This window comes from Aulonocara sp. 'chitande type north' Nkhata Bay, linkage group LG12, assembly GCF_057382095.1.
Source record: "Aulonocara sp. 'chitande type north' Nkhata Bay isolate Kocher_YH1m ecotype deep benthic linkage group LG12, A_spYH_male_GT1.1, whole genome shotgun sequence".
Classification (NCBI taxonomy): domain Eukaryota; kingdom Metazoa; phylum Chordata; class Actinopteri; order Cichliformes; family Cichlidae; genus Aulonocara; species Aulonocara sp. 'chitande type north' Nkhata Bay.
This window is the reverse complement of record NC_141355.1, coordinates 37,098,332-37,124,817: the sequence shown is the minus strand read 5'-3', so window position 1 is coordinate 37,124,817 and position 26,486 is coordinate 37,098,332. Positions and strand designations below refer to the sequence as shown.

The 26,486-nt window shown below is 40.3% G+C and overlaps 1 protein-coding gene across 4 annotated transcripts in view; it reads right to left on the bottom strand.

The window, feature by feature from the left end:
- cfap299 (cilia and flagella associated protein 299) overlaps positions 1-26,486 on the bottom strand; it is a 93,783-nt gene that overhangs the window by 15,902 nt on the left and 51,395 nt on the right. For all 4 annotated transcript variants that reach the window (XR_015131922.1, XM_086315466.1, XM_086315467.1 and 1 more), the window contains exons 4-5: positions 14,570-14,712; positions 1,196-1,325 (exon numbers count right to left, since the gene is read on the bottom strand). Coding sequence is in view for 3 of the 4 variants with exons in the window: in XM_086315466.1 (XP_086171592.1) it covers positions 1,196-1,325; positions 14,570-14,712 (273 nt within the window). In the remaining variant the exon portion in view is untranslated. The remainder of the gene's footprint in view (positions 1-1,195; positions 1,326-14,569; positions 14,713-26,486) is intronic.

The window sequence follows — 26,486 nt, the reverse complement described above, 5'->3', positions numbered from 1 at the left end:
GAGAGATAATGGGAAATGCTGCTTAAGGCCAAGCATTTTTTTTTTCAAATGTTATAGAAACCAAACACTGTCATTAACACTCACATTTAAATTCATGTCAGCTTACCCTGTTCTTCAAATTTGAGCATCAAGGGGTTTTTTTCTCTCTAACTTTTACTTTGCCAAGCCAATCAAGCCATTGTCATAACTGAAAAATGACAACCCCTCCACCCCAACCCACTTTCTGGCAGGGATAGAAAAGCGGTCATGGAATGACAAAGGCAGAAAAACAAACAAGCCACCCCAAATGAGTTGATGTGAGCTTTGATTTTGGAAGGTTCTCCGGTGGCTCTAAGGCCACATGAGCAGCTAGTGAGCTCATGGCGGGTTAAAGGCCGGATGGTTCTGTGCTGCTCCATGTCGAGCCAATCTGGGCTGAGCTGAGCTGGGTTCTGGGCACACGGGTGGTTTGCTGTGTCTGGCTCCCAATGCCTTCGCTTGTGTTTTTAATAGACAGCCTGGTTGGGGCGGTGCTCGACCACAGCTAGAACACTGTGCTGCCATTTTGGCGCTTGGCCTCAAAAACGCAGTCCCCACAGCTCTGTCTGCAATTTCAAAATAGTTCAGCCCCACCAACTACTTCCCTACCCCCCAGCAAAGAAGGAAACTGGAGAGAAAAAAACATTAGGGAGTCGTTATTCTTCCAGGGCCCCTGTCAGCCTTTGAGTGTAGAGGAAGCACCTGTCTCGACCACTTGATCCTCCCTTCTTTGTGCAGGTGGAACACAAATATCTTTCCCTCCCACTGATTTCTTTATCTCTCTCTGTCTCCCCAACCTCTTCCCTTAGAGTGCAGTCTCTGAAGTAACTTGTGACTAGTTGAAAAACAAGCGATTTTCTTTGGAACATTTGCAGTTCGTTAAAATGGTGCAACAAAGTAAAAGGTGTTAAAGGTAACAAGAGAGGAAATGATCAGGATATTGGAGGTGCATCACAGTCATCTGAGCCAAAAGGACAACAAAATCTGTTTTCAGAAGCAGTCCGTTGTGCAGCAAAAAGAATTTAGAAAAGAGCCTTCTCCCTAAAGCCCTTTTTTGCTCCCCTGAGACATTTTTACTGCGATGGAACAGGTGACCCGGTCTAATTAGCAGCACCATTTGTCTCCCTAGGTTTTAAAACCAAAGCAGGACAATAACAACAGCAACACAAAAACCTACCAAAGGGTCCAAATTCAGAATCTTTTTGTCCCTCTTGTTCTTAAAGAGAAGGCCGTTAGGGTCGTCATAAATCACCTCAAAGTTTGGGCTCGAGTTGGAAGTGGACACTTGCGTCTTCCAGTTGTAGTAGCTGTAAAAAAGAGGCAACAATAAATGTAAGATGATTGGGGTCATTTTATTTAAAGCTTGAATATCCTTTATATAAGGATTTTATATAATCACATGGGGTTACTGCTGCACTGATATACCACTGGTTTTCCCTGAGGCCAGCTGGAAAATGTTGCAATCTTGGCAGCAGCCGATGCTTGTGCGGACAGTGGAAGATGACTCCAACTTAAACATGATGGCACAGCTACCATCATGTTTAAGTGTCTTAAAGAAAACCAAAAGGGCTGGCATTATCCACCAAACCACCTGAATCCACTTTAGTGATGATCATTTTTGGGAGCAAAGGTATCTCAGGAAGTATTTTTTTTTGGAAAGGCAGAAGAACATCTGGCACTTTTTGAAGTGACAAAGTGTGGGAATGTAACTTATGAACCAGTGTTTTCCATTCTACTCACTGTCCTTTTGGGCTTCTGTTGTTGCTTTGAAGCTGCACAAGCATAGTGCTTAAGATCTCATTCACATAGGCCTAGAGACCCGTGCATAGAAATGCCTGGAGACATCCTGGAAACCCTCAATTGCTAGGCAAGAAAGGTGCATTTCTTGATTGCTTGTGAGTAGTTGACTGAACCTGCTGGGTGTCACTAGGTGAAAAAGGTCACAAAGAGGGTACTGCGGGAGAATACAAATTTTTCCCTATCGACCAAGACGTTTGTCAAGCGGTCATCAACTGGTCTCTAAGCCTGTGTGACTAAAACACAGTTTTAAAGCATGTAGGAGGTAATTTATAGCACTTGGTGGGGAGTGCCGTGACTTTTCTTTTGGAAAATAAAACTAATATGCAGGTCTGAACTAAAATGAAAAACAACAACAACAAACAGAAAACAATCATCATGACCATTTCTTCTGCATGACATCTTTCCTCTAACTCTGTAAATAATTTTTTAATTTGGGCATTTTTTTAGATTGGTTAGGCAGCATATTTGCAGCATTACTAGAAATAATCATCGAATCAAACAGTCAAAAGTTGAAAGCAGCATTGGAAAGTCACAGAGAGTGATCTCTGCATGACAAGAACACTGTAATACGTTTTATCTTAAATTGTCAAATAATGACTTCATATGTTACAAAGAAAAAAGAAAAGTATGAGAGTAGAACATTTTTTGCATGACTTTCTAAGACTTTATTAGGAGGAAACGACTGCTGCGTAGTTCTAGTGGTGCGTGCTACTCGACCCTCTGCTTTTTTTGTGGAACATTTCTCTTTATAGGCTCACGCAGCAGGAGGCCTTAAAATAAAGAAAAAGGACCACTTTGAGGTCATGACTTACCATGAGGAATAAAAAAAAAGATTGATGGATTTCAGAGCATTTCACAGCCACCATTATCATATTATTATTCAACAACAGGTTATAAAAGAACTCTGTTTTACAGAAAAGAAAGAAAAGCAACCTGCAGAGTAATGCAACTTTTATAATAGCGAGAAGTCTGTTTCCAATTTGATCTCTGGGATGCTGTTTGTGGGTTCGCCAAGCCAGGCATTAGAGTAAAGCTGGGACTAATAACCAAGTGAAACCAAAGACAGGTCTGAATTCCAAAATAAATGACTGATTAATTTACAGCATCCGACTGGATCCTGATCTGCTTTTAAGTTTTCTGCTATTTCTGATACAGCAGAACAAGAATATGCAACTTTTTGATGGAGCAAAAGGAACCAAAATGTTTGGACTTGCAGGTGAGGATAATTTGATAAGCATGTGCATAAAATTTAGGCTGTGATTTATTAGTATTTTTACATAATATGCATTGAGGTAGCATTTAACCCTCTCAGATGATTGATCAAAGAAACACTTCTCAAGCAGTGTCTTGGAAGCAAAGCGCTTTCTGATTAAAAAAAAGAATAAAACATCAAGTTAACATCCTTTAGCCATAAAATTGGAAGATCATTACCCTTTGTTAACATGAAATATGAGAGTTTGTGAGTTGAAAACATCTCATTATGATAGAGTTGAGTCCTGCATTGTTCCCATGTTGGATTTGGTTTCAGCTCAGCCTTTCAGTCGAGACGAGCCAGGCATGGAAATAAATAAAACAAAGGCACAAATTTCAAAATTAGTTAAACTTTTTTTTTAGAGAAAGAAAGAAAAAAAAAGCTAAACTAACCTTAAATGATGCCAGACTGAGCTACAATGCCCGGTCTGGAATTAATACGTGTTTAATTTACAACATATTTGTGTATTAAAACATGTATTCTTTGTATTGCACACACTGTAATTGGTATTTGATTGCTCTGAAATGTGATATTACTTTGAGAAGCTCAAAGGTACATTTTTTAAGTGTTAATACATGTCATGTAAGTACACACACATATATATAATGTAAAAAAAAGTATGCTCACTTCGCTCTACCTCTCATCTGTGACACTACAGCACTAACAATGAGCAACATTAGCCATGTTGGCTCAGCTTATTTACTTGCTAACAAACAAAAAAATTTCAACAATGGACCAGAAATGTTAACCACACAATGACCCACATCCAGTGATATTAGGCTTTAGTCACACATTCATAAGACCAGCTGGCAACCATTTGTCAAGCACTGGTCAGCAGGGAAAAATGAGTATTCCCATCTGGTTGTGAATGGTTGTTAGCAGTGACTATGATATGGAAGACACTGTTGACTGCAAACACTTGCCAACCTATCGCTAAGTAATAGTGAAGCTGTGAAGAATGCGTAGCAACTGGTGCTTTTTCAAGTTATACAACCCCTAGATGGTTAATCAGCGAGACAAATCAGCTTCTTCCATGCAGGCTTTGTATCAGAACCCTCTTAGCAACAGATTTCACTCAATGACAGCGAGCAACCACTTGCTAAGTGGTTGGGCAATACACCAAGTGACCCTAGCAACCAGGTCTCTGACTATTCTCCAAGTCTGAGGCCTTAACAATAACTATCGGCCTTCAAATATTTTTGCATAAGAAAATTGGTGAATGTTCTGGATAAAACCAGAATGCATGCTAAGAACATTAACCAGTTCAAGAATCCAAAAACAGGGTTTGCTGTTGTAAAAATACCATGTTGGTGTTAAAAAAATGCACATATACTGGACACAGTGTCTCCCAGTACCCACAGATTCCAACACAACTCCACATGAGTTTGAAAAAAGTTGCCTTGGCAAGATGGCCATGCATGCCTTTGGGGTATCTCACAATTAGTCTGTGTTATATGTAAAATGTGTAGGTCTGAAAGTACTGTAAACCTCCATTCTTTCAGTGTCTTTGTCTGTGACCTCCGTAAACGATCGTCTCAATATCTTATACAAAATATAATTTTCATTTAGTAAATTATGGTCCCAATTGTAATGGGGCCCCCTTGAAAGAGAATAAAACCAAGTGTGCTTTTCTGTGTGATTCACAAGTTGCTAGCCTGTGGGTGTGCAGTTTCTCAGTGAAATCTATCCCTCACTCATTACACCCAATGTTGAAAGAAAGAAAATTATGGTGTTATGAATATACTCGACTCAAGCTTGTCAAATTTATTCTGGTGTTAGCAGGTAAACTAACATTAGTTAACATCATGCAGAAAAACGACAGATTTTTCTACTGAATGTGAATGGGGCACTAGATAGATGAAGAAATGTTTGGTTGGCTTCAGGGATCAAAGCCAATCCTTAGCTTGCCTTCATCTGGCTATTAGCTAGCTTGCTTACAAAAATGACCCAGCACATTTTTAAAAAAAATTTAAAATTCTAAACAAGCAAATAATCCCAGAATCCCAGAAAACAAACTGCATCAACAAGTTTTCAAAATCTTCAAACAGCACTAGTTTTTAGTGGTTTTTATCATTAACAATTGGCATAATTAGCAACACAACTCCATGTCACACCGAGTACCCAAAGGTTGCTTTACTGAGCCTTGGCTGGTCCCCAACAGCAGATCGTGGTCCAACTACAAAGATGGAGCTCAGGGAGAAGTCTGAGTATAAATCTGAGACGAGTTATATTATGATGGGGAGTTGAACAGGCTGATATTGCAGCAGCAAGCTGTTAACATGGGATAGTAACATAATGAAGGACTGCCAGCATTCTGCAGGCTATATTTCTCTGGCTGTGATGCATTACTAGAGCAGTGCATGATTAACAGTAGATATAAAGTATTAATGACCCACATTAGGTAAAATACATCTCAAAATGTTTGCATTTACACTGTAGGCCCCCCTATGATCTTTGAAATATCCTGGCAGTTTGGCTGACGTGAGGATGTTTTCTCCAGAACCTGTTTAAGAGCTAATCTCTAGTGGAACATAAAACTGCTCACAAAAAACTATTTGCATTTGAGCCATAAAAATATTTTCTCCCTGCAACATATAAAGCATGCTTGCTACAAATTACAAGCAAACATATAGTACAAGCAATATAAAATCCAACCATGTGGTTTTTCCAAAACCCACAGACCCCCACTATGCAATTTTGGGAAATGTAAATACATATTTCTGCAGAATGGTCAGTTTCTGAATAGCTATGAAAAGGACCAGGTATTCCAGCCAACAACAAAAGTGACTTTACTGCTCGTATCCTGGTAACATATTTTCCTGGATTGGATATTTGTCATATTCCAACAGACAGTTGATCTCCAATGTCAGACCCTGGAGGCTTGGTCTAGTATTTAGCATTGTGATAAAGACCCTGCTCCAGCTACCGAGGAAAGCTTCTGCCTTTAGACCAAGACAGAAAACAAAGGGCGTACGATACACACGGATGGTTAAAATGATTCTGTTAAATTAAAAAGAAATGTGACATAAACAATAAAAATAAAACATAGTTTAAATAACAGATAAAATGCTTGAAACATTGGTAAAAGATTCACTATGATGATTGGTCATTGACCTACACGAGGTATGATTGAATAGTTCTGCAAATCTTCCTATAAAAAGCAAAAATCTACACTGAAAATTTCTGCCTTCTCAGTGCGACATGAGCAGGTGTGTGAAGACAGGTGGTGTACTGCAGGTGGTTCATGATGAATGTCCTCAGGCCATACATGGGTAGAACTCCCTCTTGGGGGATAAAGTCACTGTGCAAAACTCATTAATGGTGATGATCCTTGACACAAATTAGAGTTTTACACAGAAGTTGATGTTTTCTCTCAGCCTACACTTGAAGCTATTGGTTAAATTGCATATGCAGATGTGCAGATGGTCAGAATAGTTTATTAATTTAACTTTGGAGAAAGACAAGTGGACTTGTTTTTAGGGCTTTTACTTTGGAGTCATGATTCATGTTAACTTTAACAACTCACATGAAGACAGGATGGATCAGTGATGCTCAGAACACTTTCAAGATACCAGCCCCACTAGAGGTTAAATACCTGAGATGCCCCATCACCTTTTAGTGCTGAAGAAGCTTTTGGAGTGAGGTGAAATGTTTTCAAAAACCAAAAAAGGAAGCCCAGCTGCCTTCAACTCAAGTGCTTAAAACTACCATGACCTGGATGACTAAGAACCAAAACAGACAACACTCTGAGGTCTAAGTTTTTATAGGCGATAACCCAAATCCCAGTCCTAATTTTGTGTTACTGTGGCTTAACATCTCGGTCTCAGGTAAAATGATTATTTTATTGGTTACCTGACTGCCAAGACTTGGGAGAGACTTTTACCAAAACAAAAATGACATATTGTGATTGCCTAGGGTTAGATAGTGTTAGTGTCGGGGTCAGTGACCTTAATAGGTTAAGACTTCTAATGATGGGGGGCGATTGTGGCTCAAGAGTTGGGAGTTTGCCTTGTAATTGGAAGGTTGCTTGGTCGTTGTGTCCTTGGGCGAGACACTTCACCCGTTGCTTACTGGTGGTGGTCAGAGGGCCCGGTGGCGCCAGTGTCCGGCAGCCTCGCCTCTGTCAGTGCGCCCCAGGGTGGCTGTGGCTACAATGTAGCTGCCATCACCAGTGTGTGAATGAATGGGTGGATGACTGGATGTGTAACCAGTCCCCCTTAGGGACTAGTAAAAGCGCTATACAAATACAGGCCATTTACCATTTTTAATGATAATGTAGCAGGAAAAAAAGATTTTCTTTATTTATTTTGTTAGAAATTAACAATATAAAGAGCTACACATTGCTATATTTTGGTACTACTATTACAGAATAGCTGTCAGAAAATGTGACAATGAACAGCATCTGATGTTTCAGCTATCTGTCAGCCATTCCCTACCAGCTGTCAAAGTAATCTCCCTCTCCAGAAAACACATAATCTGGACGCCTCCGAACAGTCCAAACTGTGTGGGGAAATACACTGATGCATAAAATTATAAGGTATGAGAGGTCTGGCATTTTTTTCCAAGTTGCCAACAGAGCTGAATAAAGCATGTTCAGAATAGATTGCTGCAATGACCCAATTATGAAATACAAATTGAGGTTTTTCCTTTAAGACTCAGAAGAAAATTACATTGTCCAAGATTTGCTTTCAGGCACATGCATCCTTCTTCTCTTTGTAAATTGGGCCTGACAGTGTTTCAGTGACTATTTATACCAAAATGCCATACAACAATTAACATTTTTTGGTCAACCACTTTTATTCCATGGTGAACCGCTTACTGGGACAGATGTGAGATATTTTAACACTGAACAAGAAAAAGACGGAAAGAGTAAAAGAAAATTTTTTTTGAAGCAATGCCGAGAATTTTGTTCATACGTTTATTGGACCCACCTCCCTCGCTGTCCTATATGAACTCTCACTAGGGCAACTAACTGCATGGTCGGTGCACATTTGGTCACAAAGCTCCAGCTGCTGGATGGCACCACACCCAGACACATGGACCAGTAAAAGTGTGAGAACCTGGATTTGGTGGAAACAATGACGCTGCTCTCAGCACCGGTTCCTGGTTGCCTATGCATTTACAATGGCTGTTTGACACGTGCAGTGTGTCCTTTCACTTTCCATAGTTACCCTGCTTAGCTCTATTGTTATCTCCAGGCAGTCATTTTCCAGTGTAATGTCAACAGTCTCATTACAGGGCTCAGAGGAGCTGGATGATATATATCATAAAGTGCAAGTACTCAGCATGTGTATTCGTTCAGCTATTCTTTTCTTTAGCGGCTGCAGAATAAATAGTCTAGCAAGTGTTTCAGAAGTTAATGTTTCCAGTGTAAATCACAAAGGCCTTTTCAATGTTGAAAGGAGTAGTGTAATGTGCCGAAATTACTGTTAAACCTATTGGGAGTGTCACGGGCCTAGTTCAACAGCAAATCATGTCTATGACCATGTCCAGCTGACAGCTCTTTTAGCAGACACATAACTAACTGTCCGCCTACACACTCGATCATTATTTTTGGTTTCATCTAAGAATTTATTATGTTTATATTAAATTATAAAACATAGCTGTATAATGTGCTGTTAGAATTGAGTACTCAGGTGAACATCGTGTTGTTCTGGTGTTTGTTTGTTTTTTTATTAGAAGACGAGCTGTAAAACACACTTCTGGTGTATCAGTTTGACTAAAAAGCGTTTACCACTGACTGTACAGAAAAGGTTAACTTGGTGTCCATGACATCAACACTGCTTTGTATGTATTGTTTTAAAGCCTTGACTTAAACCTTTTGGATTTTGTTTTTTTGAAACCCAACACATGGATCTGACTGTGCTAAATGATAGCGTACCGTGCTACCATCATTATCTTTTTTATCTAAATGGGAACACAATTTACAAAATGAACATCAAAATTGATGATTAAAAATCATTTAGACCATAAATTCATTAGAGAAATGTTCACTGAGGCCACGCATCAAGTGAGCAGTATGGCCATTTTCTGATGGACTTCTACATAATTGAAGTTTTTTCTGCAATGCGAGGAGTTGCCCACTTAAGACCATTAGAAAAAAATGCAGTAATGGCACTTCATGTCCGCAAAATGTGGTCCAGTTCATCTTTTACATACAGTCTATGGTTTTTACAAAAGGGTTTTGTATATACAGTGGCTTGCAAAAGTATTTGGCCCCCTTAAACTTTTCCACATTTTGTCACATTACAGCCACAAACATGAATCAATTTTATTGGAATTCCACGTGAAAGACCAACACAAAGTGGTGCACACGTGAGAAGTGGAACAAAAATCATACATGATTCCAAACATTTTTTACAAATAAATAACTGAAAAATGGGGTGTGCGTAATTAGTCAGCCCCCTGAGTCAATACTTGAACCACCTTTTGCTGCAATTACAGCTGCCAGTCTTTTAGGGTATGTCTCTACCAGCTTTGCATATCTACAGACTGAAATTCTTGCCCATTCTTCTTTGCAAAACAGCTCCACAACTGCCCTGTGACGGCCTCAGAGGTTGTCTAAGAGAATATTGGGAGCAACAACACCATGAAGTCCAAAGAACACACCAGACAGGTCAGGGATAAAGTTATTGAGAAATTTAAAGCAGGCTTAGGCTACAAAAAGATTTCCCAAGCCTTGAACATCCCACGGAGCACTGTTTAAGCAATCATTCAGAAATGGAAGGAGTATGGCACAAGTGTAAACCTACCAAGACAAGGCCGTCCACCTAAACTCACAGGCTGAACAAGGAGAGCGCTGATCAGAAATGCAGCCAAGAGGCCCATGGTGACTCTGGACGAGCTGCAGAGATCTACAGCTCAGGTGGGGGAATCTGTCCACACATATCCATGTGTTAGAATGGCCCAGTCAAAGTCCAGATCTAAATCCAATCGAGAAACTGTGGCAAGATCTGAAAACTGCTGTTCACAAACGCTGTCCATCTAATCTGACTGAGCTGGAGCTGTTTTGCAAAGAAGAATGAGCAAGGATTTTAGTCTCTAGATGTGCAAAGCTGGTAGAGACAGACCCTAAAAGACTGGCAGCTATAATTGCAGCAAAAGGTGGTTCAACAAAGTATTGACTCAGGGGGCTGAATAATTACGCACACCCCACTTTTCAGTTATTTATTTGTAAAAAATGTTTGGAATCATGAATGATTTTCGTTCCACTTCTCACGTGTGCACCACTTTGTGTTGGTCTTTCACGTGGAATTCCAATAAAATTGATTCATGTTTGTGGCTATAATGTGACAAAATGTGGGAAAGCTCAAGGGGGCCGAATACTTTTGCAAGCCACTGTAGAGCTGATAAATGTATTTTACTTCTGTTATTCCAATTATTGAACTGCAAAGATTTTTGTAACTTAGAAAAGGTGAAACTGTTTGTGTGTATTACATGCATTACATGTCAACTGACATGTAGCCATTGAGTAAGAGCATACTGATGGGCAGCGGTAGGGGGTGAAACACACAATGCCTTTGTTCTTATGGTATTTAAAGAGTCGTCGCTGTCATTTTACACGCACATGAGATAGAAAGATGGTAAGAGACTGACGATGGTACTGACATTGGAACCCTCAAAAACAATCTATACCCATAAGCACTGGGAAGAATCTGATTGGATTTAACCCTGCCAAAAGGGTATGTGTGTGCCATATGTGAAGATCAGCAAAGATGACATGAAATCTTCCCGCAAATATTTACCATGCTGGCTTTGATAAAACGTCCCACCGACCCCCACAAAGCCCAGGCACAACGCTTGAGACGGAGCCGCTAAATCACCTTCAGAGCTGGAACAGTTTCTCTTTTGTATTAAAACTTAATAAAATGGGACAGCAGTGCAAATATTTTCACAGCAGAAAATGAAGCCAGACACACAGGTGCACTGCAGAGGCCGAGCGTGGCGGCAACATGGTTTTGGCTCCAGAAGAGGCATGCGCTATATGTTTCAGTCGAGCTGATCCTTTAGATTCATTGTTTCAGTCTGTTGGCAAAGGCGTGCAGTGCAGGCAGGAGATATTTATATTATTCAGCAATTTAAAATGTTTGCGTTTGAACGACTTGTTGAAGAGTAAAGATGTTTTATACTTCAGATGAAAGAAGTTTTGTTTTCAGGAAGAGGCATGATTTCAAGTAGAACAAAACATAAACAATGTAAAGCAGAAAAACCAGTAAATCAATTAGGATTCCCATATAGTGAGCTGCTCAGCCTCTTAAAACTCTTGGCTAAACACAGGGCCTGAAGAGAGGGAGAGATAAAGAGAGGGAGGAAGGGAACAGCTAGAGTGCATAAACAGATGGTCACTTAGCTGGTGAACATTAAATAGACATCAGAGATGCTGTAGGCACATCTGGAGTGGCAGGAAGGTGGGTGCACAGAGCTGCAGCTCTGTGGGTTAATTAGATCAGGGTCAGAACTTCAGTGCGTGTCTATGTTGGAAGCTCACAAATTTAACCTAAAAACACACTTTTTTCACCCTCCATTTGCAGTATTAGTGTCAGGTTTTGCTTTTATTTACTTAAAGGCTTACGCCACAGTTTCCCCTGAGGTGACAGTAAGTAGAGCAGAAGAGCAAATATTGTGTTTCTGGTTATGAGATTGTGTCTTGTTTACTAGTTTCTAGATGTTAAATTTCTTCTGAAGCAATTGGGAAAATCCCGTCCTTGACATACTTTAACCAGGTTTCCTCTGGAGGTCAGAGGCTCAGAACGTGTGTCCTTACAAATTATATTTATATGACCCACCTGCCGAGTGTGCGTGCTAAAATAAATCACATCCAGCATTTAGCTGAATATTGTTGCTGCTCTTATAGAATCCATGGAAATATTCAGAAGGATGGCTCGTTGTTTATGTACAAATACATTCACAGCTCTATCGGTCACATGACTGAGCACTTCCCATTTTTGCAACTCACATGTAAGAAATTAAACTGTGAAATGATTGTGCCTGTGTAACCAGATGTGATTTTAAATAGGAACTAAAGGTTGTAGTAAGATATAAGAGACGACAACTCTTCTCCTTTATTATTATTACTCAGAGGGGAAGTCGTATGTATTTAGTCTTGAATATCCTTTTCTTTCTTTTTTTCCAAACAGCACAGGCACCTGTTACACAAAGTTGGAAAGTTAGAAATATTTTCCACATCAAACTTGTGGAACAGATAAACTGTACATTTAACACATTTGGTTTTCAACGATAATGTTTTTTTCTCTAGTATTTTATATCTTTAAATCTTCATACTTTAGTCCAAGAGGACAGTACTGCTACTGCTACACCCCCATAAGGCTGCGTACGTGAACCTATCCACCCTTCCTTGCTGGAGATGGGAGGTGGAGGCCAGAGCTGGCGCTGGTGTCGCTGCCCTGTGTTCTTTGTGGCTATGGAGGAGGAGGAGGGACAGGATTCAGAGTCCTGCGGTGGGAGGTTTAGTGCACTGAGTGGGCAGCAGCTCCAGCATCTGCTCCCTCTTAGCGGCAACCACACTGGGTGTTATTGTTCCCGACAGAGATGAAAAAAAAAAAGGGGGGGGTGGAAGATGACATATGAGGGGAGAAAAGGGGAGCGGTAGCGAAGCATGGAAGGCAAGTTTAGAGAAGTTAAATAAAGACAAGGAGACGTGTAAATCTGATGAAGTTTTAGTGACTGAAAAATGAGTCGGAGAGAGGGAGCGGCAAGTCAGATGGGGGTGCGGGTCGATGGTGGTGGGGCGGGGTGGTGAGGGGTGTCTTAAAAGCATCATTAGAGAGTAGGTTTTACCTCCAGGCATGCTCACCCAATGACTCACACCTAGAGCTTGTTAGGGCTTCTACTCACCAGAGAGGAGGTCGAGTTCAAGGCCACAAGCGGGGTTGTGTGTCGGAACACGTGGTGAGAAATGGATAAATAAAACAACAAAGCTTCACATGTCTGACACTTTGGTTTCAAAAGGAAGGGGAAACCACTTCCAAAAATAAAACCCCAACTGTCATTCTTGTCTTCTGACTGCTGGAACAATAGCAGTTTTCTCTAAGACTGCCATTTAGCATTTTGAATATTGTTGTTGGACAATGTGCTTATGAAGCAGTTTTTGGTTCCAACAAACTACAGATGCTGTTTACAAATTCCAAACTTTTTATTAATATACTCAGTATTTCTTTGTAACCACATTAAAAAGACAAAAACGTCATGATTATAATATGTTGTCCTCAGTGATGCAGCCTTGTTGGTGGGGTTCACACATGAAGACGGAAAGTTGTTTATAAAAATGTTGAAAGTAGAAAAATGAGATTCACAGCATGAAAAACAAAGCAGAATTTCAGCGTGAAAAGCTATCTACATTAGGATGTTATAGACCTTGTTCTGTCACCGAGGTCAAACAGGCTGTGTGCCGTTTGGCTGAACTCTGAATAAAACCACGTATTACACTCTCATTCTCACCCTTCTCCAGTTGTGTCTGTCCTTTTGGGATTTCTCGCACGTATCTGAAATGTTGGTAAGGTGTTAGTCTGCATGAATATGTGGAATGTGGGAATGGTTTTGGCTCTGGTAATCTGCTGACAGCTCTCTGTGTAAACAGCTATCCTGATAGACCAGGAATTATAAAGATGTCACCTGCCTTGCTGAATAGTAGAGTGGAGATTTTAGCTTACACCTGTAAGGTCAGCAGTTCATTGATGGCTTGTTCTGGGATTGTGTGACCGGTGCTGACCCTCGAATTGTCAAACGTACAGTACACATGTATGACTGAAAATGTGTTAGTCTAACTTTGGTGACTGATAAATAAAAGCACAGAAAGTCACTGTGGGTTAGTGAAATGTTCCCATCCCTTCACCCTTAATGAAACCTTACTTAAACCTTACAGAGATGCCACAGTACTGACAGCTGGTTTTGAATTAAATTCAAGGACCCTAACTTTAATGTGATGCTTCTCCATTCCTCTGTTTTTGTCACTCTATCTTTGCCTTCTCCAACAAATTCTTCCGGGAGATTTGGCACAGTGGAAAACAGAATTACAAACAAAGAGGAAGACCTAAAAGGAACCTGTTTAAAGGAACTGTGTCCAGGCCCCCCACGAACTAAAGAGCAATCTAAAACGCTGTCACACTGAAGAAACTGGATTGTCTTCAGTTTGTTTTACAGTCATCAGCTATACATTAAAAATAATCTCATGATCTCAGTCTGTTTAAATCGAGACTTCAGTCACGTCTGCGTCAGCCAGAGAAGTTCTGCACTTTGGCAGCTCTACTTTATTATTATTTATTTATTCTACATTTTCAGCTCACAGCAGCTTGCTCTGTATGTATCAACCATACTGTGCTTTTTAAAGAGCTCCTTCCAAACCTATATTGGTGTCTCACGACAATGTGAATTTTTATTCTTGGATAATATGATTTCCTTACACTTCAAATTTTGTCAAATCCCACCTGAGTAAAGGCTTCTTAAACCAATGTGGACATGTTACAATGGAAGGAGACTTACCATAAATCTGAGCGTGCTGGCATGAGCCTCTTCTTTCCACTGAAATATGGTTCAAAATCTTGGGTCTTGAGTCTGTGGGTGTAGTCTATATAGCCAGATACTTCCTGTCCAAGAGTATTATGATCCCTTATGAAAATGACCGACTGTAAAAAGAGAGAAAAAGAAGGAAACCCTCTGTGTAAATAATCATGACCATCAAACCTCTCCTGAGTAACAGCCAGTGAGGAAAAAGTCACTTGTGGAAAGATAGAAGGGATCTGTTACAAATCCTCCCACTTTGAAATATAAAGGGTCGTGTTTTACTTTGAATCAGGTTCAAATCAGCAATGAGTCCAACTTATGTTATACTTCAATAGGCCTCGCTTGCAGAAGTGGGATGTCTACAAAATATCCTGCTCAGATACTAGCGTGGGACACGGTCTGAGTCCTTCCACTTACAGTAACTAAAGTCTGAGTTCCGTTCCAAAACACCTACAGCTGGGGGAAGAATGTACTTTTAAATGACATAAAAAATGAAGTGCTTAGTTAAAACTTGATGTTGTGTGTCATTATAAGGACTCTTTGGTGGAAAGGGAGGGAGAGTCAAGTCAGAAAAAACCTATCCCGTAGAGGGAACCCTCTCTCATTGTTCCACTTGAGGTTTCGCTTTTTTTTCCTTATCCAGATTTCAGGGTTTAAGGACACAGGGTGTCATGTGTTGTGCATATTGTAAGCTCTTTGAAGCAAAGTTGTGATTTCAGACCAAGTCAGTCTAGTAAAATTACATGAAAATGACAGACCCATGCCTTGATGTTTAAAGTCTTTGGACTTGGTCTGAAACAATTGAAAACCTACCAGACAGGCATAAATCAACAACTCAAGAGGGGTCCTATCAGGCACACAGGCAATCACCCTTTACAGTAGACTTCTAACAGCAGGGTTGCCAGTACATTACATTTATTTATGTAACAAAACAGTGCAGGCCTTGACAGAGACCACCAAAACTGGGAGCAAAATATAAGCTGAATGCCTGTTTAGCTTAGAATATGAAATATCGCCTCTGTCAGTGCGCCCCAGGGTGGCTGTGGCTACAATGTAGCTGCCATCACCAGTGTGTGAATGTGTGCGTGAATGGGTGGATGACTGCATGTGTAAAGCGCTTTGGGGTCCTTAGGGAGTAGTAAATACAGGCCATTCACCATAACACAGGATGTGCAGGCGACACTTGGGCCACCTTAACTCAAACACGATCTGATTAAAACACCATGAACAGGTTTGGATTCTTCACTGCCAGCAAAACACATACTTCTAAGGACAGCTTCATGACTGCTCATCATGTCTTTGAAATTAGTTCAAACTAGACACAACCTGAGAAAAAAGATGATGACGAATGGTTCCGTCACTGGAATCAGACAAAGCAAATGGAAGCCAAGTTGTCCAAACCCCCTCAGGCGACAGCTGAACATGAAATGATCTTTTCATGTCGATTCGATGGTTTCGATAACACAGGATGACAATGCGTGGAAAGAACTGAACAGGAGACACACTCAGGTGTGAAGAGGTTGTTTTGTCTGCCATCACAAAGACAAGAAAGCAGCTTTTCTTTCTGTCTTTTCTGCCTCGTCTTGAGATAGGAGAAGTCTTTTTGTGGCCGACTTGTTTTGTTTACTCTGAGCATGAATGAGTCCCACTTCTCGGCCTACAGTAACACAGTAAGAGGATCCTTGTGGAATACCTCAGCTAGTGATATCACATTTGTATAGCTATCAGGACACGGGCCATCTGCGGATCCCTTTACTAAAAAGGCATGAGATAACTAGCACTCCAGAGCTCAGACGAAAAGAGGGCTGCTTTCTCTCCACCTCTCAAACGTTTAAAACAGATGCTATCAGGTTCACAGCTGGCTGGAGGACTGAGCCATATACCCTATCTACTGGCTTCTGTCCTCCTGCAGCCAGCCTTGAAAAGACATCATCAGGTGGACCCAGCAAAGACAAAGATGGTCAGAAATTCTGATTAAAACAATAACAGTTTAGCTTGTCTTTGGGGTGCAAACAAAAAAAAATAGTCCACAATTTTCAGTGTCCTCAGTTTCACACTGTAACACTTAAAACGTCTCATTTTTATACAGCCTTCAGCTCTTAGATGTGTTCAGGTCTTGTCAATCTGAGTGGACGTAACTGCAACAAGGTTATATCATGATATTAACAATACGCATTGTGTTGAGTTGAGTAACTGTATTTCAAGACTCTAGTAGTTACACTAAAATGTGACTAAAATTTTAGAATTACCAACAAATGCAACAGTATTTTAAATGTTTTGCTTACTTAGCATTTCTCTTTCTGTAAAAGTTTATTTTTTTGTAGTATAACTTCTTGAGAAAATAGTCTTTGACATAAGTTTCTGGAAAATTAGAACTGAAAATTATATCAAATCAATATGGTCCATCCATCAAAAACAAGCCACTGCATATTTCTGGAACTAGAATTAGGTGGGTAAAGAGTCATTTCACTCACAGGTCGCAGGGAAAGCAGAACAAACGAGTCAGACTCTATTATTTGCTCCAAACAAGCAACATGAGTTTCCAGCCACCTTGTAGGAGGGAGCAGGGGGACCTCCACCTTACACCATGGAAAACAAGTGGAGGCCTTACATCACCTGCCAGCAATTACCAAGAACAGGTGCTGTGACCTCACAGGGCGGCGAGTAAGGGGCCCCACTTTATGGCAAACATCAGTCTATTTAATGCTTGAGCAGCTGAGCGCTGAACTAGTCTCAGGTAGAGATTCCAGCCTTTTGTGATACTCAATATTCAGTTTGAAACTCTTTTTTTTTTTTTTTTTTGTACGCAAGTGAAGTATTACCTGTGGCCACGAAACACAACAAACCATCTACAAGTTCTTTTGACTATACAACCTTAAAAAAGTCCAAATAAAAGCACTTCCATACAAAAGTAAGCATGTTTGTTATTAAGCAGGATTTTTGAGGTTTGTGACAAATTGAGAGGAACTCAATACCTCCTTGACACACACATGTAAATGACTCCACATGCTGTTGGCCTTTCTTTCAAAGCCCCATGGACGTACAGTTTGAGAGGGCTATACAAAATCAAATCACATCAAACAGAAGCTGACAGGAGGTCTTCCTTTGTGCTTTGACAATGTTCTACAGGTGGGGACACAATGGCCAGACCACTTGAAATCCTGTAGAGGAGCATGAGACATCTGAATGTGTGTGTGACTGTAGATGTTTGCCTGTGTAGTGGGTACGACACAGAAAGAAAGAAAAATGCCAAATTAGAGCTGAATAGAGCTAAGTGGCAACAAGGAAATTGAAGCTTCGATTTTAGAAGCCACTTAAATATGTCTGTAGGATAGATAGAGGCAACCATAGATCAGGAGATCGAGAGAGTTGTCCAGTAATCGGAACATGAGTAGTAGAAGTGCCCAGCTGGAGAAGAAAAGTTTCATTTCCAATAGTTTGTGTTTTGCCCCATTTGTTACTTATAACCTTTTAACGCTTTTCTTTTACTTCAACCCAGAACCGGTTTGATCCTGGTTCTGATGGAGGTCTCTTCCTCTTAAATGGGTATTTTCCTGTCCAGAGGGTCACCAAGCACGTGGTCAAAGGAGCGATTGTTGGGGTTATAGAGTTTTACCTTGCAATATGAAGCACCTTAAAACAAGTGTTTCTGTGAACTGCTGCTATAAAAACTGCATTGATTAAAATATTTGAATATACTATATATAAATATAGTTGAAATGGCTGGTGAGTGTTATTATCTTTTGAAGTACCACATATCCTTTAATCTAATGATTCCTTATTTAAATTTTAAGTCAACATTGCTTTTGGTCAGTCAATGAGTGACATCTGAGAAAACGCAAAATAAAACAAGACGAAGCACATTAATTCACTTCAATTCAATTTTATTAATACAGCACCAAATCAAAACAACAGTCGCCTCAAGGTGTTTTATATTGTAAGGTAGACCCTAAAATAATACATACAGAGAAAAACTCAACAATCATATGAACCCCTTTGAGCAAGCACTTTGTCGACAGTGAGAAGGAAAAACTCCCTTTTAACAGGAAGAAACCTCCGACAGAACCAGGCTCAGGGAGGGGCGGGGCTATCTGCTGCGACCGGTTGGGGAGAGAGAAGGAAGACAGGATAAAAGACATTAATTAATCAACTCGGCATTCAGTGGATCTGAACGGTTTTAAATCTAGCGACTGGACTGTAATTCCCTGTGTGTAGGGCTGGCTCTGATGTATTTTACTTGTTGTGTTAGGTAATAAGAGAATACATAGGTAAAGCAAAGAATTCATATTGAAAAAACAAGTGTTCCACTAAAAATAAGAAACAGAGTAATAAAATAGGCTGTAATGTAATGGTCTCAAATAGTGAAACAGCAAAATGTATTATCTTTTGCACGTTGTACACAATCTCACATAAATAAAATCATATCAGTAAACCTGTGTAGAGAACTGATTGTTTACTACCACCTTCACCAACCCCTCTCCCCCATCCCAAACACACACACACACACACACACACACACACACACACACACACACACACACACAACCAACCTGTCTGAAGGCCCTCATGGCCCCCACTTCCCCCATCCTTCAGCCCACACCCACATGCCCCCAGTCCCTGGGAACAATCCTGCAGTGTCAGGGAGCCGTGCAGGTGTCTTGCGGTGTCAGCTGCCATACTGTTTATTATTGGTAGGCTACGCTTTAGGAGGAATCCCGGGCCATCACTAACAACTGTGTAAATTTGTTGGGGTAAGGAAAACATGGCCTGCAGGAATGTTTTGAGGTGAGAGCCCTTTTTTTGGCTTTACCCTTGTCCCCTTTCTTGAGAAACATATGTGTGTTTGTCAGAGGGTTTAAGGAGGGGTTCAGGAGTAGGAAAAGGGGGGGGGGGCTCATTGCTTATTTGACTTGGAAGTGACTTCACACAGGCTGCTTGTGTAATAGATGCAATGGCAGAAACCATATGTGGTGAGGTGTGTTGCATCTGTGGGGATCTACCCGAATTACACATCCTGTAGGACATGTGATCCAGAGCCCGCGTTCACTTACTTGAAGAGTGTAGGCAATGAACCAGGTCAAAGCAGTCAGTAACCTACATTAGCCGGCACTAATGGCAGTGACTTAAAAAAAAAAAAGAGAGCAACGCTAACAACTTACTCAATAATCTTAGCAACCAGGCTATGTGCATGACATGCTAATCGTTCCAAACAGCTTTGCTTCTGAAAAGGCTTCACCAAATCTGAACTGGCCTGATAATAATGCCATCCATCCATTCATCCACTCATCCATCCTCTGTAACTCATGCTGCTGGGCTGTGGAGCAGAAACCTGAATAGAGAACCCCCCCCCCTCTCTTTTTAGGTTTAAGAGTTTAAGTAAAAACATTATACTAATATATATTTTGTTGCAAAACAGTAGACAGACACAAGGACAGTGAGGAGAACGAAAAACACATATACAAAACATGCAAACACAGGAGAAAGTATGAGTCATTGTGTATTTTTACCCCAGGAGGCACAAACCGGTCCTCTATCCTCTTATTATAAGTGGAGAGCGGGTGGAATCTGAGTCAAACTTCAGGTTTCTGGGCATCCACATCTCCGCTGATCTCACTTGGGCCCACAACACCATCGCCCTGATAAAGAAGGCCCAGCAGCAGCTGCACTTCCTCAGTGTCCTGCGGAAGAATAACCTGGACCAGAAGCTGCTGCTGGCCTTCTACTGCTGCTGAATGGAGAGCGTGCTCTCCTCCTGCCTGGGTGTTTGGCACGCAGGGGCCACTAATGAAAACAGGAAAGCCTTAGAGGGTAATTAACACCGCCCAAAAAAAATCACTGGCTTCCCTCTGCCACCCCTGGAGACCATCGCCAGATCCTAATGTCTCAGGAAAACCAGGGCCATCACAGGTGACCCCTTGCACCCCGCCCACCACCTGTTTGACCCGCTGCCTTCTGGTCAGCGCCTCAGGTCAATCAGGTCCCACACCTCCAGACTCACAAACACCCTTTTCCCCTGGGCCATTTGGGCTGTTAACAAACACAACCCCCATCCCAAACCCCACCCCTGCCCACCCACCTCACCAATCTGAGCCATGGTGTGAGTAACCTTCATCACTCAGGCGAATCACACACAGCCTCCTTCAGACCAAGTCTTTTCTTTGCATTACCTCTGAGTACTTTGCAAGTATTTTGTTCTCCAATGTGTGCCTTTCTCTTATTTATTTATATATATATATTTGTGTTGTTTTGGATATATCCCTCTTGATTGTATACATTTTCCTGTTTGCTATTCTTCCTGCTGTTTACTACTTATATTTTATTCCAGAGCAGTTGTTGTGGAGTACCTACAATTTCGTTGCACATGCATGTACAATGACAATAAAGGTCTATTCTATTCTATTCTATCTTGTTATTGTGGCTCACAGCAGCCTTTTTTAATCAAATTGTGATTTTTCTTTCATGTATTCCCTGCAGACGAATCACTTCTGGTAAAGAATAATTGACCTCAGTAATGACCCAAACCCTAGCACTGAATTCTAATGCTAACCTAATGTTGAAGGCAGGCAGAAAGCATGTTTTGGTTTGGGTTTTTTTTGTAAAAACTGCAAATAGATTTGATGTGCATCCCTCAGAATGATTATTATCTTTTGTCACAATTGCAAGGGTTTGGAAGAACAGCACAGAGGTTGGGGTTGAAGTCATCACCTATGATTAAACTACTGAGACCACAAAAAATACTTACATGGTTTAAATTGCTATGAATTCATTCTACGAGCCAGCAGCTGAATTCAGTGTGTATCAGAGCTATTTTGAAGAGACTTTAGGTAACAAGCTACAAAAATACCACAACACAGAGACATCTAATATATGCAATGATTAAAATGTGTTAGAGTTTGCGTCTTACAAGAGCAGGTACAAGAGCAGAGGGTTGTGAACTGTTTGTGCATTGCTAGCCATAATCTGTTGAAGCAGTCTTTAGCATACCCTTTCATCACAACCCTCAACCACTGATATACTGCAGCCACCCTTTCCAGTGAATGTTGCTGCATTAACCCACAGCCGAGTGGAATTTTAAAACAGGTCTATAACTACAAAAATAATAAATAAATAAAGCTGGTAACTTCTGCTCAGCAGCTTTAATGGGAACAACTTCTATTCTACACCTCGCCATTTTCGTCTTATCATGTTATTGGCTTATCTTACCTTATAGAAAAATAAAATCTTTAATTTACAGATAAAAGATGTAATTGCCTTAACAGACGCTGTAGTATATGTATGCAATAAGGATTGGAAATAATCAAAAGACATTTCTTTTTTTCTCTCACTTATAATTACAGGGTGTGTCTCTAGACAGATGTCTTGGCACCGGATGCAAAAATGCACAAGTGAACTGTTCAAAAGGACTTCAAGCTCTACACTGTGGTTTAATGTTATATCTGTATTCACTTAAGGCACTGCACAAAGGCTGGTCAGGCCACACAAAATGGTACAAATATTTTTTAAATGATTGTATGAAAAGCACCGAGCTAAAAGAGTTTTAGATCGTCACAGAGTGTATGCACACATGCTTTTGTTGCTAAAGACCATAAAAATGTCCAAAAGTGCACAAAAGACAGAATACAGTGTTTTGAAGTCATGCGACCTAAGGTCCAGAATAAATTTTTTATAATGCACAGTATGTTTGGATATATTTTCCTGGACATGGATGAGATTCTAGGTGGATGTTAAAATACAGGATATCTAATTCTGGTTTAGACGTCATTTCTGAAAAAACAAAAAACAAAAACAAAAACGTGTTTACTTTATTTGCTCTTCAAATGCATCCATAAACAGATTACATGACTGTTTGCGCAAGAAATGAAGTAAATAAATCCAGAAACAGGTGTCCTGCTGTTGAGCTTTCTAAACACCCAACAGTGGACAGCTACACCCACTGAGGTTAGCCGTACGGGCAGAACAACTATGGGCAAATACCAAAGAGGAAGCGGCTCAGTCAGTCAGCAAGGAAAGGCAAGGCAGCTAGCTCAACCCTTGGCTGCATTGGCCTCTGTCTTTTTGGAGAACCCGCCAGTAAAGCCATCACCACAAAATAAGTGGCTTGAACCCACACACTTCAAATTACAGGGCACTCGAAATCAGAAAATGCTATCCTGCTTTTTGCAATTGATGTTTTAGAAATTCTATTAAAACCTCCTCAGTTGGGCCCACGGTGCAGCTCTGCAGTTTTTCCTCTGACTGCATCAGTTCATATCGACTGGAGCCACTCTGAGTGGAGTAGACACAACTGTAGACACAACTCAATGAAAACACTGTAGAAAACCCAATATATCAGTTTAGTTTCTAATCTGGAACTAAGAAGGGAGCGTGTATGAGCAGTAAATGCAGGCCTATTATGAACAAGCCGCGTTCTTTTGCAAGATCAACATCAGTGAATCATCTGCTATGCACCTCGATGTATCAGGAAGGAGTTAAGTTTAAAGAAAAGGCTTTTACTGCTGCTGCTACTTCATGATGGCCAAAACGTCACTGTTAAATTAATAGACAGAAAGACAGTAAAGTTTTAGAATTACTCTGCAGCCTGCTAAAGAAGAGAAAAAGGTTTGAAATATTTGGCAGGTGGCATACATTTTCCTGTTCCCCACAACTGCAGCTGATAAAGGCCTTCCCCATATGGAGAGTAAGCTGTCAGCCTGACAGGTGGCATCACTTACAGCGCTCGGTGCAGTGCCCTGTAACAGAAACAGGGTAAAGTTTCTACTCCCGAGAGGAGAAAAAAATCCTGGCCCTACAGTAAATTAGTCGCATGCCTGAATTCAGAGAGGAATTACGGGTTGAGAATAGCGGGCGGGTCTGGCACATGTGGTCGCAACACAAATCAGTCAAACGCCATCTCAGCTACGGATTTCAGACACCAAAGTGACCATGCGAGGCATATCTTTTCCCTCCCCTCCACTCCTACAATCATTTTCCACATTCCACTGGCTTTTAAATTACCAGTGGGAAGAAGAATACAAGTTTAGCCCAAAATATATGTGAGAGTAGTGCAACAAAGCTGTTTGTCCACTAGCAAGTTTGCAAATCACAGTCTAAAAGAGCGATGGTGTCATTAACTTTGTGGCCACTTTAATCCTATTTAAGTAGAGATAATCTTTTATTGTGCAAATTCTACGCTAAACCTGGTTGGCTGACGCAACCGTCCATGTATAGAAGGAAAACAACATTTCTTTAAGCCTTCCTACTTTACTTCTACTTTAAAACATCTAATATTCTTTAAGTCTCGGTGCAAACAAGGTGTAAATCTGCATGTCTTAAACCTGAAAAAATCCTCAGTTTATGACAGTTTGCTTCAGCAGTAACTAAGAAATTCAAGATTCCACATCCATAATGACCAGTGCTTTTTATATTTTAAATTGCAGCATCATCGTTTATGCAACATCTGTATCGAATATAGTTGATGAAGACATTGTGACATCACTGGAAAGCAAGGTCCAGCTGTGAAAACTTGAGGTCCACATTTAGGTTACCAACATCTTGGTGTTTGCAAACTGGATGCAATGAGTGAGGGGCGGATCTGACTGAGAAACAAAAAGCATACCCTGCTTTATCGTCCATTTTCACTCTAATGGGGACTATGATTTACAAACAAAACATATACATTAATTTTTAAACTAGCGAATGGGTGAACAGAAAGTTTTCTCAGGTTAAATAGCAAGAAAGCCAGAGGACAGTTTCTCATAAACCCATATACAATCAGACATCTTAACTGCAGGAGTACCCCCACGCCCCCGGTTAAAGACAGTTCAAGGCACAGCAATGGGATTCATTTTAGACTATTTGATTGTAGCAAAAATATTCATAATTTTTATGTTGTAAAATTGTTATTAATATTGATATTGATATGTACATTTACCAAAATATATGTGGTGGGCTGACCAAAGGCACCTTTTTGTAATCTTTGTAAGCTTTTGTAAGCTTTTAAGGTAGGACAGACAAAAACATCTAATTTACCCATAATTTCCTTCGGGATTAATAAAGTATTCTGATTCTGATTCTAATCGCCCATCAATAGCTTCAGTTTTCAAAACCACACTCTACCTTCATCTGTTATATGTAATCTTTTTTTAAATATTCAATTTGTCTAAGATAAGACTCAGAGTTTTACTTATTAATACAGCATAAATAAACCTTTCAGCTTGACTTGACTACTGCAGTAGTCACTATAATACTGTAACATTGCTTCTTATTGTGTAATTACCTCAGCTTTACACTTTACAGAAATCCTTGCATACCACGAGTCATCTTAGAGTTATAGTTTAATCTTGCTTCCCTCCAATCAGTTTTTTAGGGCAGTTATTCATATTTTTCCTGCAAATTACATACATGACGATTGATTTTTATTTTTGTAACTTCTTTTGGGGGTTTTAACTGTAACAGTGACATTTACAACTCTATCCATCTTTCAAGAAATCTCATTTTTCCAGGTCAGTTCAGGCCTCCACTTCTGACCACATGCCCATCGTTGGCACAGACATTAAGAAAATCTTTCAGTGTTCTACAGACCAGAAGTTGCTTTGCAAACACAGGTATTTTCTGTGCTCTGGGCTTCTTTAGGAAACAGTTTTATTTTGAGACCCTCCTTTATTAAAACAAGATTTTTATCATCTGTACCAAAGACTGCAGGGTACAAACTGTGGTACACCACAACTAGCAAAACAGTCATGAAGTTCAGATCAAATATACTGAGGATGTGATTCAAAACTTGAGCATAATATGAGCATATTCATTGTTAAGAGTGATGTTGAAGGCCCCACCCTATTTTATTTTATTCAAGGGTACAGAATACAGTATAAATAAAGAGAAAGCCCTTTAATAAGTTCTAGAAAATACACAAACCTCTATTATCTCAAATCATTACTGATCATCTTTAAGATCTGGTGCATTAGGGGCCACGAAAACCAAGAATTTTTTGTTTCTATAAATTGTATCTCCTTGTGATTTCGTGATATAGAAAGTGGATCACATGGAAACTGTATTTTCTTGACAGGATTATTATTATTATTACAAAAGATGAACACACCTAAACACAAAAAGAAGAACTTCCTGACTTACTTCCAGAGATCTGCTTGTGCAGGTGCATGAAATTACCAACAGCTTATGAGCAAGCATTTATGAAAATCTGAGTCCTTGAGAACCTGTTCATGAATGCCTGACACACAAAACTTGAGGTTTTCTTGTCTTTGTTTTTCGGTGGGAAGCTGCTCAGAATGTAAGCTGCTGTGTTTTCTTGGTGGAACAAAGGCGAAGACCTTCAGGTAACTGTAGCCGTGCTGAGGATTTGATTTCTTATACATCTATGTGAAAATGGGCCATGCAAGCAATGTTGTCATCTGTGCTACATGCTGTACCATCTGTAACAACTGATTTAGTGCTGTGAAAGAACAAAGTTGTTTTCACTGAAAGAGTTATGATAAAAAGGGACCAGGAGAACCTGAATGACTGAATGTTGCACAAACTAGTCAGTAACTTTCTGTGAACACCGCTTTCTCAGCTCTGTCACATGTGATGAAGACAGTTTGCAGTGTAAACTATAGGGTTGAAGCCAGGAGGAAAAGAAGAAACAATCGAAAAACCTCACGTTTCAAATTTGAATGCATTTCAAACAATATCTAAACACAAATGTAAATGCATGTGATCGGCCCGTCAACATCAGCCAGGCTCTAACAACATGCTAAGATGGCCAGTAGTTACTTAGTTTTTGTTTTTTCTTCTACCGCAGTGGATGCCTCCACCTGCACCTCCACCTCTCCCTAGCATGCTCTTCTGTCACACCTGCCTCCTTCACTACATCCATGAATCTTCTCTTTGGTCTTCCTCTTTCCTCCTGCCTGGCAGCTCC